This window comes from Lissotriton helveticus, chromosome 3_1 (assembly GCF_964261635.1).
Source record: "Lissotriton helveticus chromosome 3_1, aLisHel1.1, whole genome shotgun sequence".
Lineage (NCBI taxonomy): Eukaryota > Metazoa > Chordata > Amphibia > Caudata > Salamandridae > Lissotriton > Lissotriton helveticus.
This window is the reverse complement of record NC_136061.1, coordinates 215,643,841-215,659,930: the sequence shown is the minus strand read 5'-3', so window position 1 is coordinate 215,659,930 and position 16,090 is coordinate 215,643,841. Positions and strand designations below refer to the sequence as shown.

At 48.6% G+C, this 16,090-nt stretch overlaps 1 protein-coding gene across 1 annotated transcript in view; it reads left to right on the top strand.

Moving 5' to 3' along the window:
* The window catches only part of GAS2L2 (growth arrest specific 2 like 2), a 490,427-nt gene that overhangs the window by 218,962 nt on the left and 255,375 nt on the right, over positions 1–16,090 (top strand). Inside the window, exons 3-4 of the mRNA XM_078679621.1 lie at positions 2,750–2,857; positions 5,492–5,588. Of these exons, the coding sequence (XP_078535747.1) occupies positions 2,750–2,857; positions 5,492–5,588 (205 nt within the window). The remainder of the gene's footprint in view (positions 1–2,749; positions 2,858–5,491; positions 5,589–16,090) is intronic.

Below are 16,090 nucleotides of genomic sequence, written 5' to 3'. Positions count from 1 at the left end.
TCGGGGTGTTCCGAATTTGGTTACCTGGGAAGAGCCTTCACTTACCGTCTTTTTCCGGGGCTCTGGCGTGCAGTGGTTTCTGCGTTCTGCCCTTGTAACCTTGCTGGCCTTCCCGGCCCTGACGCCGGGGCCTCGAGTGCTGTGTCTGCCCGGAGGTGTTCGGAGTGCCGGCGGCCCGGAACCGCTGAAGAGACCCGATGGTGGGAGCCTGAGAGCCGCGAGCCGGAGCGGACCCACTCCCGATGGTGGGCCACCCCGCATGCCTGATTGCCTGCCGGCCCGAAGAAGAGAAGCCGCGTTGTCCGGCACCCCTCGGGTGAGAAGCCCACTCCAGTTGATTGTCCCGCCTGGGATCCGGTGCAGGGCTCCCCCGAGTGTTGTGGGGAGCACGCCCATTCTTCTGGTGACTCTCCTTTCTCCGCCGAGCGCCATCCGCCGTGGATCGGCTGTGTGTCCTGGGGCCTCCGGCACTCCTGGTGGGCTTGGCGGCGGATGCGACAATGGCGGCGGGCGATATGCACAAGATGGCGGATGGCCCCTCGGAGTGTCTTCCTCCTGGAGACAGGGACGTTGCTGCATTTGCTCTCCCCAGACCTCGTTTGATTCGGGCGGCCCCTACACGGAGTACTGTCTTGTTCGCCCTGGGTGCTCTGCGGATCGACCTGTCCTTGCACTGCCGGGACTTGGAGTTGCGGATCGCCGCCATGGTTGTTCAGCCATTTTGTGACGCGGTGTCGTCTCCCCGAGTTGGTATTGTTGAGACTTCTCCAGCTGCTGTGCTGGGATATCCGGCTGGGTGTTCGATTCCATGGGATCAAGTGGACCCGGTGCCGATGCAGCAGTATTTCCTACATCCTGATTTCTTTGCTTTGTGCTGGACAGCCCGGACTTTGTGCTTGGCCACGTGGATCTTTGGGTTACTTCTGCATTCTGACTGCTGCCGAGTTTTCCTGGCTGCTTTTTGTTCGCCGAGACGGTGTTCCGTGAAGATCCCACTTGCTTTCCTTGACTGGTATGGACCCACTGTATCATGCTGTTTCCTGGCCGTGGCGGGGTCTGGCAGCTCTGCTTTTCATAGAAGTGGACAGGGATGATCGTGCCTGGGTGCCTGCGGGACTTTTGTTTTGTTAATTGGCATCTCCGTGCCTCATCATTTGGACAGTTCCTGTCTTCATCCTTTATGTAGGCTTTTCTCAGTATCCTTTTTTGACCTCGACTAGTGATCCGTTATTGCGGGTGGGGTGGTGTTCTGTATTTCGATCGCTGGCTCCCCTCCTCTCTTCTCTCCTCTCCTTCTCTTCCCTCTTTTTCCTCTCCTTTTATCCCTTTCTCTTTTTTCCCTTCGTTATTATACCCTTTCTCTCTCTTCTATATTTCGGGTGATTCTGGGCGACAGGCACGCTGTTTAGTGGGATAGGCCATAGCCATTACAGTGATGTAGGGTGGGGGGGGTGTTTGTTATTTTAGTTTGTTTTCTTCTATGGTCCCTTTTTTGCTTTCTTTCTAGGGGGTGGGCTATGTCCCTTTGTTCTTTCTCCTTCGTTTCGTAAGTGTCTGCACTTTCTCCTTTTTCGGGGCTGGAGGGCGGTCTATGCGGTGACCCATTTACTTGTTTGCTACGATTTGTCCTTTATTTTTGAACCTTTGATGGGCATTGGATGTATCTGGGCTTTGCTCTACTGTGGTGATTTGATTGCGTAGGGGGCTGCATCCCTCTCGCCCCCCCCCCTCTTTTTCTGAGTATGTTGCATGACACATGGGTAGATATGGCTTCTGCCTCCTCTATACATCATAAAATGAAACCTTTCTTATCCTGGCGCTTACTGTGTAACGATTTCATTACTCGTCTATCCTGTATTCATCCTACCGTACACATTGATGTTGTTCTCTTTTGATTCTCCTAATTTTGCGGCCGGCCCTTGTGGTTGTAGGCCTGCGCTTGTACTTATACCTGTTTCTCAATAAAGGTTTTAAAAAAAAAAAAAAATAATAATAATTCTGCCTTCAGGAAAACCCTGACTCAACAGTGGCGATAATGGTGTCAAAGGGGCCACCCTACTAAGGAGGCTCTCCTCAACACTATCCCCACTGGCCTCAATTCTTTCCTGGCCCACCTTGTCAACCCCGAAGGTCCCAGGCAGAAAAAGTCCAGAAATGCCCCATATATTCTGGTCGAAAACACCCGGCCCATGGGAGCCATTAGTTATGTTGTTTCCAAAGAGGGCAGCCCAATACAGGGGTCGGTCCGTGGAAATAATTGTAAGTGATGATGATAGGCCTGCCATGCCGGCATAATTTGGCAGAGGGATGAATACGTTTTTTTCCTTCAATGTGGCTCCTGCAATGAACCACCAGTCATTTAGGGAAACCTAATCACAAAAGAAGAGAACGACTTTATTAGCTATAGTCTTTGGGGCAAAGTTGTTGCTGCCACTATCACATATCGGCCAGCCTGTTGAACTGTAAATGACCCTTTAGATTTCTACCTGTAACATGTGCGATAGCTCTTTTCTTTGGTTATGCTCCATATCCTCATTCCCTCTGTTGAGTGGCTCAGATGCAAACAAGTGTTTTGATGAGTGACTTGTTTTTTTATAACTGAATTTTATTGTTACTTTTGTGTGTCTTGTAATCCGATTGGGTGAAAGACCTAGGTGCTTCAGTCCGTCCTGACTGCACTCCTTGCACTAAAGTCATAGAAGTGTGCACTTTATTTCTGTGCTAAGGCTGTCCCATTTCACTCCCACAGGTCCAACACCTTGTCAGCAGATGCACCTGCCCGATGCAGTTCTCCATGATCAAGGTCTCCGAGGGCAAATACCGTGTGGGGGATTCCAACACGCTCATCTTCGTCAGGGTAAGATTTACCAATGAGGATCGCAGCCACCAAAAGGGCAGCTCGGCTGGTCTACGTCTTTGCCCTCTCAATAGGCCCACGTTACCTATTTACACATTCTCAGCTTTACAACCATGTTCAAAGAATTCAGAAAAGGCCTTTGGTCTTTTGACAGAAAATGAAAGAGACTTTATTGGTTCAGTTATTCGCTTTTCCTTAAGAAGCGGACTGGTCGACAGGGGTATGTAGACAATGCGGAACTCTTAAACTCCTCTGAACGTTTGGGAGGCCTGGAGCAGAGTCAATATGCCTAATATAGGAAAGACTCTGTCTAGCCATGAAAGTCTTTCGGAGGCTCTGGCCTGTTCGGAAGCATTGTGAAGTCTCCTAAAGCCAGCCCAGCATTGCTTGATTTCTACAAATACCTGCCTTAAAGGCTAGACAGCTGAGCATAACATCTTTGGGTTAGATATCTGCATCTGAAAGGTAAGACGGGTTCAATTTGTGAAACAAGCTGCAGTACACAACATGGCTCTAAACAACTGGACAGCTCATGCAGTGAGGCTCATATGTAGTGTGACAGCCAAAGACCCACAGCTCACAGGAATGATGAAGTTGTCAAAAGGTCTAAACCATGCGACTAATATTCTGTTAAATAGCGCTCACGTGAAAATACACCTCTTTCCCTCAAAGTTTATCATTCGTCCATTATCTGACACCATCCAAAACATTGGACATCATTGTAGAGCAGCTGAACACTCTAGAGTCCATATGGTATATAGCAACTAGAAGGAAAGATGTTGGGATCCTGTTCCTACTGCACCTGGGGTATGATCCCTGTGGTTGTGAGAGAGCCATAGACATGCCATCATGCCACAGTGTTCAGTCTGTTCTTGTACATATAAATGTAAAACGAAAGCACACCACCACTAGCATCGGTTGTGATAACAAGCTCAGCTCATAGTCTGAACTTGGATTAACAGTCAAATGATGAAATATATAGACCTAAAACACTAATGGCATCTTTTAGAGGTTCGTGGATGCAGAGCATGTAAAACATTAGGGAATTCACAATCTGCCTGCTTCACGGTTCCAAATACCCATCTAGAGTGGAACCTCTGCTAGCGGCTCTGCCAGAAACCCTTGGCCTGGTGGTCCATCTGTCACAGAACCACCAGGTCACCATGGGAGTCAAACCACCCACTCTAGGGCAAGACCGTCACTGGAATTCCTGCCCTGAGCACAAAAAAATCAATGGCCCTGATATGCAGATAAAACACTCCTGTTAAGGACATTGATTTGTGAAATACAGAAGATGAATGCTGAGTGAGTGTTCATTCACTTGTGCCTTCAGCGCATCCCCCGCACCAACTGATATACTGGAAGCAAAGAGGTCCCTGCCAGACAGGGGAGGATCTCTAGATGTGATAAGGGTCTCGAGCCTCCGCTGACCTGGTGTGTGGCAGGCTCCCCACCAGATTATACATGACCCAGCAGTAGGAGTTGGTGCCAACCATTTTCACTACCAAACCAAGAGCTGTCGAAAGAGAAAATAGTGAAGATCTCTGGCCAAGGAAGGCTCAAAGAGGATGCCAAAATCTTGGATTACAGTAACATACTATTAAGTCTCAGGATCTGATTTAGATCTTGGTGGATAGTTTACCCCATCACAACGATGATGGATGTCCCATCTGCTAAAATGTATTAATCTCATAGGATATAATGAGATAATATTTTGATCTGCACTGTTGTGACAGAGTAACCTGTCCGCCAAAAACTAAATTGTGCACTCAGTCTCGATGCCTGGAACAAACATCACCAGCTGTGTTCTCCTTGTGATGAGGTCTAGAGGAAACTTCAAGGCAGACACAGGGTTGGGACAACCCCACAAAACGCAGAGATTCAGGATAGACCTACAGAGGGACCAAGACCAACGATTCATGAGTAATGCCCAGGATACTTGCCCATTCAGGATACGCTGAGGGAAGCTTTACTGCAAAAACTGAGGGATAATGCGCAGTACATTTACTCTTGAAGGGGGTGCCGAAGTGAAAGACCAAAGTGTTCTTCCCAGGTGACTGTTACAATCAGGATAGGTCAGGGAGGGCCTCATGCCAAAGACTAAAAGATAGTGACAGAGTCAGTATGGTCACCGGGCTTGTTTCAGGGCCGGGATCCGCGGGCACTGCTCCGGAGAATCACAAATACAGGGTAGTTTCCCGACCTGGAGGCTGTAGCTTCAGTAAGTACATAACACGCTACAAGTTGTGTAGTTAAACCTCCCTCATACGAGAAGGTTTTGTGTACAAAGATGTCCATACTTTGATTAGAGAATATTGGACTATGTAAAGCTGGTCGAAGCAACCCTAGAGACAGGGAAGTCCTGGCATGGGACGGGCTTTGAGTCACGGGGACCCATGTGTTTACAGAGTGCTCTGTTGTGTATTTTACCAAGCTGCTGGTGTGTACTTACAGAAGTATGCATTGTTGTTGAGTGGATTACGCAAGCGTGCGTTTAGACTCTAAGGTGCAATTGCCAGGTAACACTGAATGTCGCTCCCTGTTTTTGAAGTGTGCTGTTCAGCAGATTAAAGGTAATGAGTATTAGCTGTACTTCCTTGATTTACCTGTCCTTGATGCTTGTGCTTGTTGCAGATTCTCCGAAACCACGTCATGGTGAGAGTAGGAGGCGGATGGGACACGTTGGAGCACTACCTGGACAAGCACGACCCGTGCCGCTGTACCTCACTCTGTAAGTCTAAACACTGAGCCTGACACCGGTCACTGCACCTCACTCTGTAAACCAGGACACAGGCAATGACACCGGTCACTGCACCCCACTCTGTAAGTCTAAACACTGAGCATGACACCGGTCACTGGACCTACTCTGTAAGTCTAAACACTGAGCATGACACCGGTCACTGCACCTACTCTGTAAGTCTAAACACTGAGCATGACACCGGTCACTGCACCCCACTCTGTAAACCAGGACACAGGCTATGACACCGGTCACTGCACCTCACTCTGTACGTTTAAACACTGAGCCTGACACCGGTCACTGCACCTCACTCTTTAAACCAGGACACAGACTATGACACCGGTCACTGCACCTCCGTCTGTAAGTCTAAACACTGAGCCTGACACCGGTCACTGCACCTCACACTGTAAACCAGGACACAGGCTATGACACCGGTCACTGCACCTCACTCTGTAAGTCTAAACACTGAGCCTGACACCTGTCACTGCACCTCATCTAAAAACCAGGACACAGGCAATGACATCGGTCACTGCACCTCACTCTGTAAGTCTGAACACTGAGCCCGACACCAGTCATTGCACCTCACTCTGTAAACCAGGACACAGACTATGACACCGGTCACTGCACCTCGCTCTGTAAACTAGGACACAGGCTATGACACCAGTCACTGCACCCCACTCTGTAAACCAGGAGACAGGCTATGACACGGGTCACTGCACCTCACTCCTTAAAGCAGGACAAAGGCTATGACACGGGTCACTGCACCTCACTCTGTAAACCAGGACACAGGCAATGACACCGGTCACTGCAATTCACTCTGTAAACCAGGCCACAGGCTATGACACCCGTCACTGCACCTGACACTGTAAGTCAAAAACACTGAGCCTGACACCGGTCACTGCACCTCACTCTGTAAACCAGGACACAGGCAATGACACCGGTCACTGCATCTCACACTGTAAACCAGGACACAGGCAATGACACCGGTCACTGCACCCCACTCTGTAAACCAGGACACAGGCTATGACACCGGTCACTGCACCTCACTCTGTACGTTTAAACACTGAGCCTGACACCGGTCACTGCACCTCACTCTGTAAACCAGGACACAGGCAATGACACGGTCACTGCATCTCACACTGTAAACCAGGACACAGGCTATGACACCGGTCACTGCACCTCACTCTGTACGTTTAAACACTGAGCCTGACACCGGTCACTGCACCTCACTCTATAAACCAGGAGACAGGCTATGACACCGGTCACTGCACCCCACTCTGTAAACCAGGAGACAGGCTATGACACGGGTCACTGCACCTCACTCTGTAAACCAGGACACAGGCAATGACACCAGTCAATGCACCTCACTCTGTAAACCAGGACACAGGCTATGACACTCGTCACTGCACCGGACACTGTAAGTCTAAACACTGAGCCTGACACCGGTCACTGCACCTCGCTCTGTATACCAGGACACAGGCTATGACACCGGTCACTGCACCTCAATCTGTAAGTCTAAACACTGAGCCTGACACCGGTCACTGCACCTCAATCTATAAACCAGGACACAGACTATGACACCGGTCACTGCACCTCACTCTGTAAACCAGGACACAGGCAATGACACCGATCACTACACCTCATACTGTAAACCAGGACACAGGCTATGACACCGGTCACTGCACATCCGTCTGTAAGTCGAAACACTGAGCCTGACACCGGTCACTGCACCTCACTCTATAAACCAGGACACAGAATATGACACCGGTCACTGCACCTCCGTCTGTAAGTCTAAACACAGAGCCTGACACCGGTCACTGCACCTCACACTGTAAACCAGGACACAGGCTATGACACCGGTCACTGCACCTCACTCTGTAAACCAGGACACAGGCTATGACACCAGTCACTGCACCTCACTCTGTAAACCAGGACACAGGCTATGACGCTGGTCACTGCACCTCACACTGTACACCAGGACACAGGCTATGACACCGGTCACTGCACCTCACACTGTAAACCAGGACACAGGCTATGACACAGGTCACCGCACCTCACTATGTAAACCAGGACACAGGCTATGACACTCGGTCACTGCACCCCGCTCTGTAAGTCTAAACACTGAGCATGACACCGGTCACTGCACCTCTCTCTGTAAACTAGGACACAGGCTATGACACCGGTCACTGCACCCCACTCTGTAAACCAGGAGACAGGCTATGACACGGGTCACTGCACCTCACTCCTTAAAGCAGGACACAGGCAATGACACCGGTCACTGCACTTCACTCTGTAAATCAGGACACAGGCTATGACACCGGTCACTGCACCTCACCCTGTAGGTCTAAACACTGAGCCTGACACCGGTCACTGCACCTCATCTAAAAACCAGGACACAGGCAATGACATCGGTCACTGCACCTCACTCTGTAAGTCTGAACACTGAGCCCGACACCAGTCATTGCACTTCACTCTGTAAACCAGGACACAGACTATGACACCGGTCACTGCACCTCACTCTGTAAACCAGGTCACAGGCTATGACACCAGTCACTTCACCTCACTCTGTAAACGAGGACACAGGCAACAACACCGGTCACTGCACCTCACTCTGTAAACCAGGACACAGGCAACGACACTGGTCACTGCACCTCACTCTGTAAGTCCAAACACTGAGCCTGACACCGGTCACTGCACCTCACTCTGTAAACCAGTACTCAGGCTATGACACCGGTAACTGCACCTCACACTGTAAACCAGGACACAGGCTATGACACTGGTCACTGCACATCACTCTGTAAATCAGGACACAGGCAATGACACTGGTCACTGCACCTCACTCTATAAACCAGGACACAAGGAATACCCCCTCCAGTGGTCCGAAGATCCGATAAGGTACCTTGACATACAACTCCACACGGCCCCGGAATTGCTCATCAGCCAAAATTACGGGAGGGCGATCAGCAAGCTGGAAGATGATGTAGCGCTTTGGAGCAAGCTGCCTCTCACTCTGATGGGCCGCATAGCCATTATGAAAATGGTGGTCCTGCAGAGGTTCCTCTTTCTCTTTAATGCCCTTCCGATAGTACTATCTAAGGCCTTTTTTCAGCGGCTGACGAGTCTAATGATTAGTCTAGCGTGGGCAGGAAAGCAGCCCAGGGTAAACTGGACGACCCTCACTCTGCCCTACAACATGGGAGGGTTGGCGGCCCCTGACCTTGAACTTTATTACAGAGTGGCACAGGCGTCGCACCTGCACACGTGGGTGCACGGAGACAAGATGATCCTACATGTCCGCATGGAGCAGCTCTTCGCGCATCCGCAGCGCTGCCGGCCACGATCTGCTTGCCTTTGGATTGCAGAACGGGAGTGCTGGACTACATAACTGCTACCAACCATGCATGGCACTCGCTCCTACAGCGGCAGGGAGGCGCGCTGCTATAATCACCAGACTTGCCGCTGGAGTGGATGCTATGGCTTCCACCTCTGTGTGAGAAGGGTGTCACTAGAGAGTTGGCGAAACAAGGTCTCAACAGAACAGGTGACCTCTTTCAGGATGGCGTGGCCAAAACCTGGGATCAGGTGCGTGGAGACAGCAGAGAGATCCCTATGCTGCCTCGCTTTCAATTCCACAGGACGCAAAGCGCACTCTTGGAGCTGCTCGGCCCAGATATGGCAGAGCCTCCGGACGTCCCTGAATTGGCGTATGTCATCAAGACTATGGAACCTTGGAAGCTTCTCACAAATCTGTACAGGATGGCTAGGTTGCAAGGAGAGCATCAGCTTATGAAAGCGAGGCTCGCATGGCAAAAAGACCTGGAGACCACACTGGACGACGCGGTATGGCGATACTGCTGTGAAAGCACGAAGCGGATATCGCTTAATGGACGGCACAGGTTGATCCACTTTAAGTTTTTGCAGAGGGTGTACCACCCTCCTGAGAGACTCCATAGATACGGCCTGAGGCAAACGGCAGACTGCGAAAGATGCCACGCAGCTAATGCGGACTTCATGCACCTGGCATGGAGCTGCTGGGCATCCAGTCTTTCTGGTGTGATATCTTTTCGGAAATGAGCAAAATCCTGGAGGTAGACATGACCCCGGAACCGGGCTTGGCGCTTATTGGCAACTCCAAGCGGCTCCCAATAGCAATTCGCAGACTCACAGATATGGGGATGCTAATGGCCAAAAGAGTAGTAGCGCATTGCTGGATGAGAGGTCCGCTACCAACCAGAGCTAGGTGGGCGCGGGACATGTTGTACTGTAGCACCCAAGCAGAGACTTATAGCGAATTGCTGCCCCCCAAGAGCCGCCCTAAAAGTTTCTGGGCACTGTACCAAACTTACCTCACTGGGAGGGAGCGAGAGGAAGCTGATAGTACGGAACCGCATCATTCAGAAATGGTCTCACGAAGTTTGCCAGAGGCGTAGAGAGAGGCAGGCACTGGTTAGATGGGCGGGGTGGCAACGCGAATAAACTGTTTATTCCAAGGTTGGCTGGAGCATTGTAGTCAGGATAGACATACTAGTTAGAACAGCTCAGATGGGGCGCAGACATAACTCAGGAGCACATTTGGGAGTAAAAGTGTAGCCGTGCAGTCGGATAAGCCATCATTCTTGCAATTACATCCCTAGTATACACTGTGGACGTGGGTAGGAAGGGGAGGGGGGGAGGGAGGGTGGGATCATTGATTGAGATGGGAGTTAGTATTTGTGAAGTTATGACGCGTAAGTATTTATTTTTGTTATCTGAACCGCAGCACAGAGGAGAGGGAGGGTGGGGAAGCACTGCTGGTGGTAAGAACGACACCGCTCAAGACGGCTACTCTGTGCTCCTTTGGCAGTGATACCTGTGAATTTGTTTGCTCCTTTGCGATATACGCCGCCGGACCCCCGGGTTGTCGGCTGATGGGCTGTGTCGGCATGTGTTTATAGCTTACCGGAAAAATGAATAACGCGGCCGGCCCATGTGGTTGTAGGCCTGGAGCTGTGTATCTAAAGTGCGAGTCAATAAAAAATATATATATATATTTTTAAATAAATAAATAAACCAGGACACAAGCTATGACACCGGTCACTGCACCTCACTCTATAAACCAGGACACAGACTATGACACCGGTCACTGCACCGCCGTCTGTAAGTCTAAACACTGAGCCTGACATCGGTCACTGTACCTCACACTGTTAACCAGGACACAGGCTATGACACCGGTCACTGCACCTCACTCTGTAAGTCTAAACACTGAGCCTGACACCGGTCACTGCACCTTACTCTGTAAACCAGGACACAGATTATGACACCGGTCACTGCACCCCACTCTGTAAACCAGGAGACAGGCTATGACACGGGTATCTGCACCTGACACTGTAAGTCTAAACACTGAGCCTGACACTGGTCACTGCACCTCACTCTGTAAACCAGGACACAGGCAATGACACCGGTCACTGCACCTCACTCTGTAAGTCTAAACACTGAGCCTGACACCGGTCACTGCACCCGACTCTCTAAACCAGGACACAGGCTATGACACCAGTCACTGCACCTCACACTGTAAACCAGGACACAGGCTATGACACGGGTATCTGCACCTCACTCTGTAAACCAGGACAGAGGCTATGCCACCGGTCACTGTACCTCACTCTGTAAACCAGGACACAGGCTATGACACCCGTCACTGCACCTGACACTGAAAGTCTAAACACTGAGCCTGACACTGGTCACTGCACCTCACTCTGTAAACCAGGACACAGGCTGTGACACCGGTCACAGCACCTCACTCTGTAAACCAGCACACAAGCTATGACACCGGTCACTGCACCTCACTCTGTAAATCAGTGCACAGGCTATGACACCGGTCACTGCACCTCACTCTGTAAACCAGGACACAGTCTATGACACCGGTCACTGCACCTCACTCTGTAAACCAGGACACAAGCTATGACACCTCACTCTGTAAACCAGGACATAGGCTATGACACAGGTAACTGCGCCTCGCTCTGTAAACCAATGCAATGGCTATGACACCGGTCACTGCACCTCACACTGTAAGTCTAAACACTGAGCTTGACACCGGTCACTGCAGCTCACTTTGTAAACCAGGACACAGGTTATGACACTGGTCACTGCACCTCACTCTGTAAGTTTGATCTCTTTGCCACGGCTTATTTAATGCTTTCTGCTGGTTCTAAAGGCATTTACAGAGGTTTGGGGTTCTAGGTGGGTACCTTACCCAGGCTACCCATGCTCTTTCCATACCACTTTATCACTGGTCTATCTACCAGGACCGTAGAGCCACACATAGGCGTACCCTAGACATTCCAGTACAAACAAAGGTTGCTTGTATGACTGCCTGCCCTGACTCCTTTCAGTAAGTTCTGCGTTCAAAGCAATCAAAATGCAAACACAGGTGTGCACGGAGCACGAATAAAATCGGTTCTACCACTTTTATTTGCAGACTATCACTTATAGTCTGACACTGACTGAGGGGGCATGCCCATGCAGAACACCATTAAAGACTCACTGGAGAGCGCTCTGTGTTCTTAGCACTAGCACAGAACAAAGAAGCCCTCCCCCATGTCTGTGTTAAGAGTCATGAGCGTGATTACCTTGATTGTTTATCCAGTAATTCACTGCTATGACATAACAACAGTGGTTAACACACCTTGTTAATCACTGTTGCATCATCATAACGGAGTTCCAGGCTGCTCTGGGTGGGCTGTTCGAGAGCCTGTAAGACCAGCATTGGAGAGAAGGGAGCACAGCTTCTGGAGATGAGAGAAGACACGGTACAGAGTAGTGGGGGTGGGTGGCAGGGGGCCAGGTATTTTATTGTTTACATTCGGGATGGAGAGGAGAGGCCATGTTTTGTCCACTTACTCCCCTACTCCTGCGTATCAGTTGAAAGCAGCGGAAGAGGTTATCGATGGGCCATACATAACATAACATTATAGATGAATAACATGTATATTACAGGAATGTTTTACACTTCGGGGTTCTGAGCAACTTCATAGACAATGATCTTTGCTCTTGGTGTCTATTTTATGTCCTATGGTGATACGTTGTTGGCGCATGGCAGCCTAGAGTGCAGCAGTGAAGGATAGAGGAAAACAACTCGATATCTTAATATGTATGGCACTGTTCTTTCTGCCTATCACGCAACGCAGCGCAGGAACTTTAGCTGCCCTGCATTTTCGTAAATCTGAGCCCCCACATTTATATTGAAAAGTGATACTAGCCGACCATACATACACACCTATATAATCCTCATGTGATCAAAGAATTACTGTTTCTCAATTTGGGTGACTCAACCTTTGTTGGCCTGGTAATGCTTCATGCAGGCAGTCTTCTCCATTCCCCTATTTCTTTACATTAGATCAGTGCTACATTTAATGGATTAGAGGCAGGGTGATTTTTGAATGCAACTAAAGCATCATGTGGTAGCGCATTGTTATTTACAGACAGAATATTTTCCATTGAAATGGCCACTAAATTTGCACAGCCATGCAGTTTTACAGATGAATCTAAATAGGACACACATGATAATGTGTGGAAATCGGGATTCTGTGAATATGTATCACTTGTGTATCACCAAGTAAAGTGTCATGATTTGTTTTGATCCTTTTAAAAGACTCTGGGGCATATGTATGAAAATGCCCTTTTGCGATTCCTAAATAGCGATTTTTAGGGAATTGCTATTAAGGAATCGCAAAATGCTATGTTTGTAGGAATCGCAATACTAATTTCTATTCCTTAATATTCCTTAATTGTGAATCACAAATTGCGATTCGCAATTAAGGAATACCTTCCCTTTCATTCCTACAGGCGTAGAGGCCTATAGGAATGGATGGGAAGACATTCTCAATTTGCGATTCACAATCAGAGAATCGCAAATTGAGAATGCAATTTCAAGGGTGCCAGGGTGTCCTTTTGACACCCTGTTGCACCCCTGAAATATGTATGTGTGCACATGTGGCGCACATACATGCACTAAGGGTATGCATGTGCGCCACATTGCACTTTGAAAAATGCAAAAAAGTGCATTTTTCAAAGAAATCTCAAATTACCACCAACTTAAGTTGGTGGTAATTTGCGATTCTTTAAGGCCAAATTGCACTTTTTCAGTGCATCTTACATTGTATTTAAGGAATCGCAATTTGCGATTCCTTAAATGCAATCGCAAAATAGGGAATCGCAAATTTGCGATTCCTTATTTTGCCAGGCAGTTTTTCTTTCAAACATACCACTGAGCCCAATTGCGATCGCAAACGCCAAAATTCTGTGAATTTTGGCGTTTCCGATCGCAATTCGGAATGATACATATGGCCCTCTGTTTCTAGCATACTTCAGGATTACAAAGAATTTGCTTAATTTTCGTTTTCATACCAGCTGAGTGCATACAATTTATTTACAGGTATTTTCGTTTTGTTGTGGTTTGCATAAAAATAATACCCTACATACTTTCCTTTCACACTTACTGTACTTCAACAACACTCTCACATAATTCACTTTAAAACTAACTCTCACTTTGCAGTTAGAGAAAAAGTAAACACCAATTCGCATGCTAAAATGCATAAGCAGCAATTTGTCAGAAGACCTTGTCGGACCTCTGCCTTTGAAGCACCACCAAATGTGATAAGATAAAGACAGAATTTAAAGGGAACTTAATTTCTCTTCCAAGGGATCCTCATCAATAGTTATAGGCATTGAATATTCAGGCCTACGTGCGGGGACCCCGGAGTACATATTTAAAAATTATATATATATATATATATATATATTACCTACTGGCGGTCGCCAGTAGGTATATATAGTTAGGATTTTTTTCCTATGGGATTTTTGAAAATTCTATGTCTAATAACTTTGGCGTTTGTGGACGGAATTGGCTGAAATTTACAGGAAAATTGAACATTTTGTTTCTGAGCAGCCCCTGAAAATTTGGGGGGGTTTCGTCAAGGGGGGGGCCGAGAAAAAAGGGGGGTCACCAAAACGCGTTTTTCCCATGTTAATTTCCATAGGGCGGTTGGCCTCACTTTTAGCCCGAACGGCTGAATGGATTTGCACGAAACTTGGCAAAATTGTAGGGACTGTTAGCCCGATGTGCCTTTGCTAGGTCTCAATATATGTGCTCCAGTGGATTTTGATAAATTAACGTTCAAAAAAATATATATATCTGTAACAGCGCTCCGGGCAGCGCCCCGGTTCGCGTACCTGACGCGTAACGGAACTTCACGAAGCGAAGCTGATTGGCTCTCCGGTGTCTGTCAACATTCTAAACAGTCCGGAGCGGCCGCCATCTTGTCTCTCGGTAGGATCGAGAGACAAGAGGAGGCCAAAACAAAGGGGGAAATGACCATAAGGGGGCATAGTAGATCCTCCCTGACCCCCTAGGTTTGATGTGGAGGCTTTAAAAGGCCCCGCGGGGCAAACAAAAAATTTTTTTTTTGCGTGGGGAGCGCCCGGTACGCGCACCGGGAAGCGGTCCGGGGAGCGTACTATGAGGAAAAAAGAATGATAGACTTTTTAAATATTGTATGTTTATTGATTGTTCGTTTTTTTTTTTTTTTTTAAAAACCTTTATTGTACAGAAGGCGCTCACAGATACGGGCCTACAACCCACCGGGCCGGCCACCACAATAAAGAGACATACGAGGCAATACAGGAGAGACAACAGGATTTCTAAATAGCTCATATGAAAGGCAAAGGCAACAAGTCTTTGAGTCGCCATCACGGACAGGATAAAAGTAGGTTAATTTTACAATAGAAAAAAGGGTGTCACAGGATAATGTCAATCTGTAAGGTCCAGAGGGCCGTGGTGGGCCGTGAGCAAGCCGAAGTCCCGAATACAGGAAAAAACCAACAGAACAATACATTTTGGCAAAGGCAGAACGTGAGTCCCACATCAAGAACAATCACAATCGCTGCTCAGCACCCACCCACCACTACCAGGGCACATAATAATAAAACAGCGAAAAATACGCTTACAAAACTAAAAGCCCTCCGTTACAACAACCCAAGGGAGGAAAAATAAATAAATAAATGGGGTGGGGAAAGGGAAAAAAGGGGAGGAAGAGGACATCAAAAAAGGGGAGGGGGAAAGTTAGGGCGCAGCGTCAGTGCACGCCCCCCACGGCTAACAAAGCACCCAATACTAATCCGGCACATGGAACTAGTGGCAACAGGAGAAATGAATGCGTAGTAAACCATGACAGCAGACATACCAAAAGGGCCATGCCAGCACAAACACCCCGGGGGGCTACGCGCCGACACCGCGCCACGAAATTAGGGGATATATAAGAGCCATAGAACCAAAAAGAGGAACAGGGAAAGATACAATAAACAGACCCCCCCCACCACCTCGCACAGCCCACCCTGCACCCCTGCAGAAGGCTATGGCCTACCCTCCAGCAGCGTGCCTGTCGCCCTAATTAGAACCCGAAATATAGAGAAATATAAGAAAGAAAGAATCACTAGATTAAAAAGGGGGGGGAAGGGAAAAC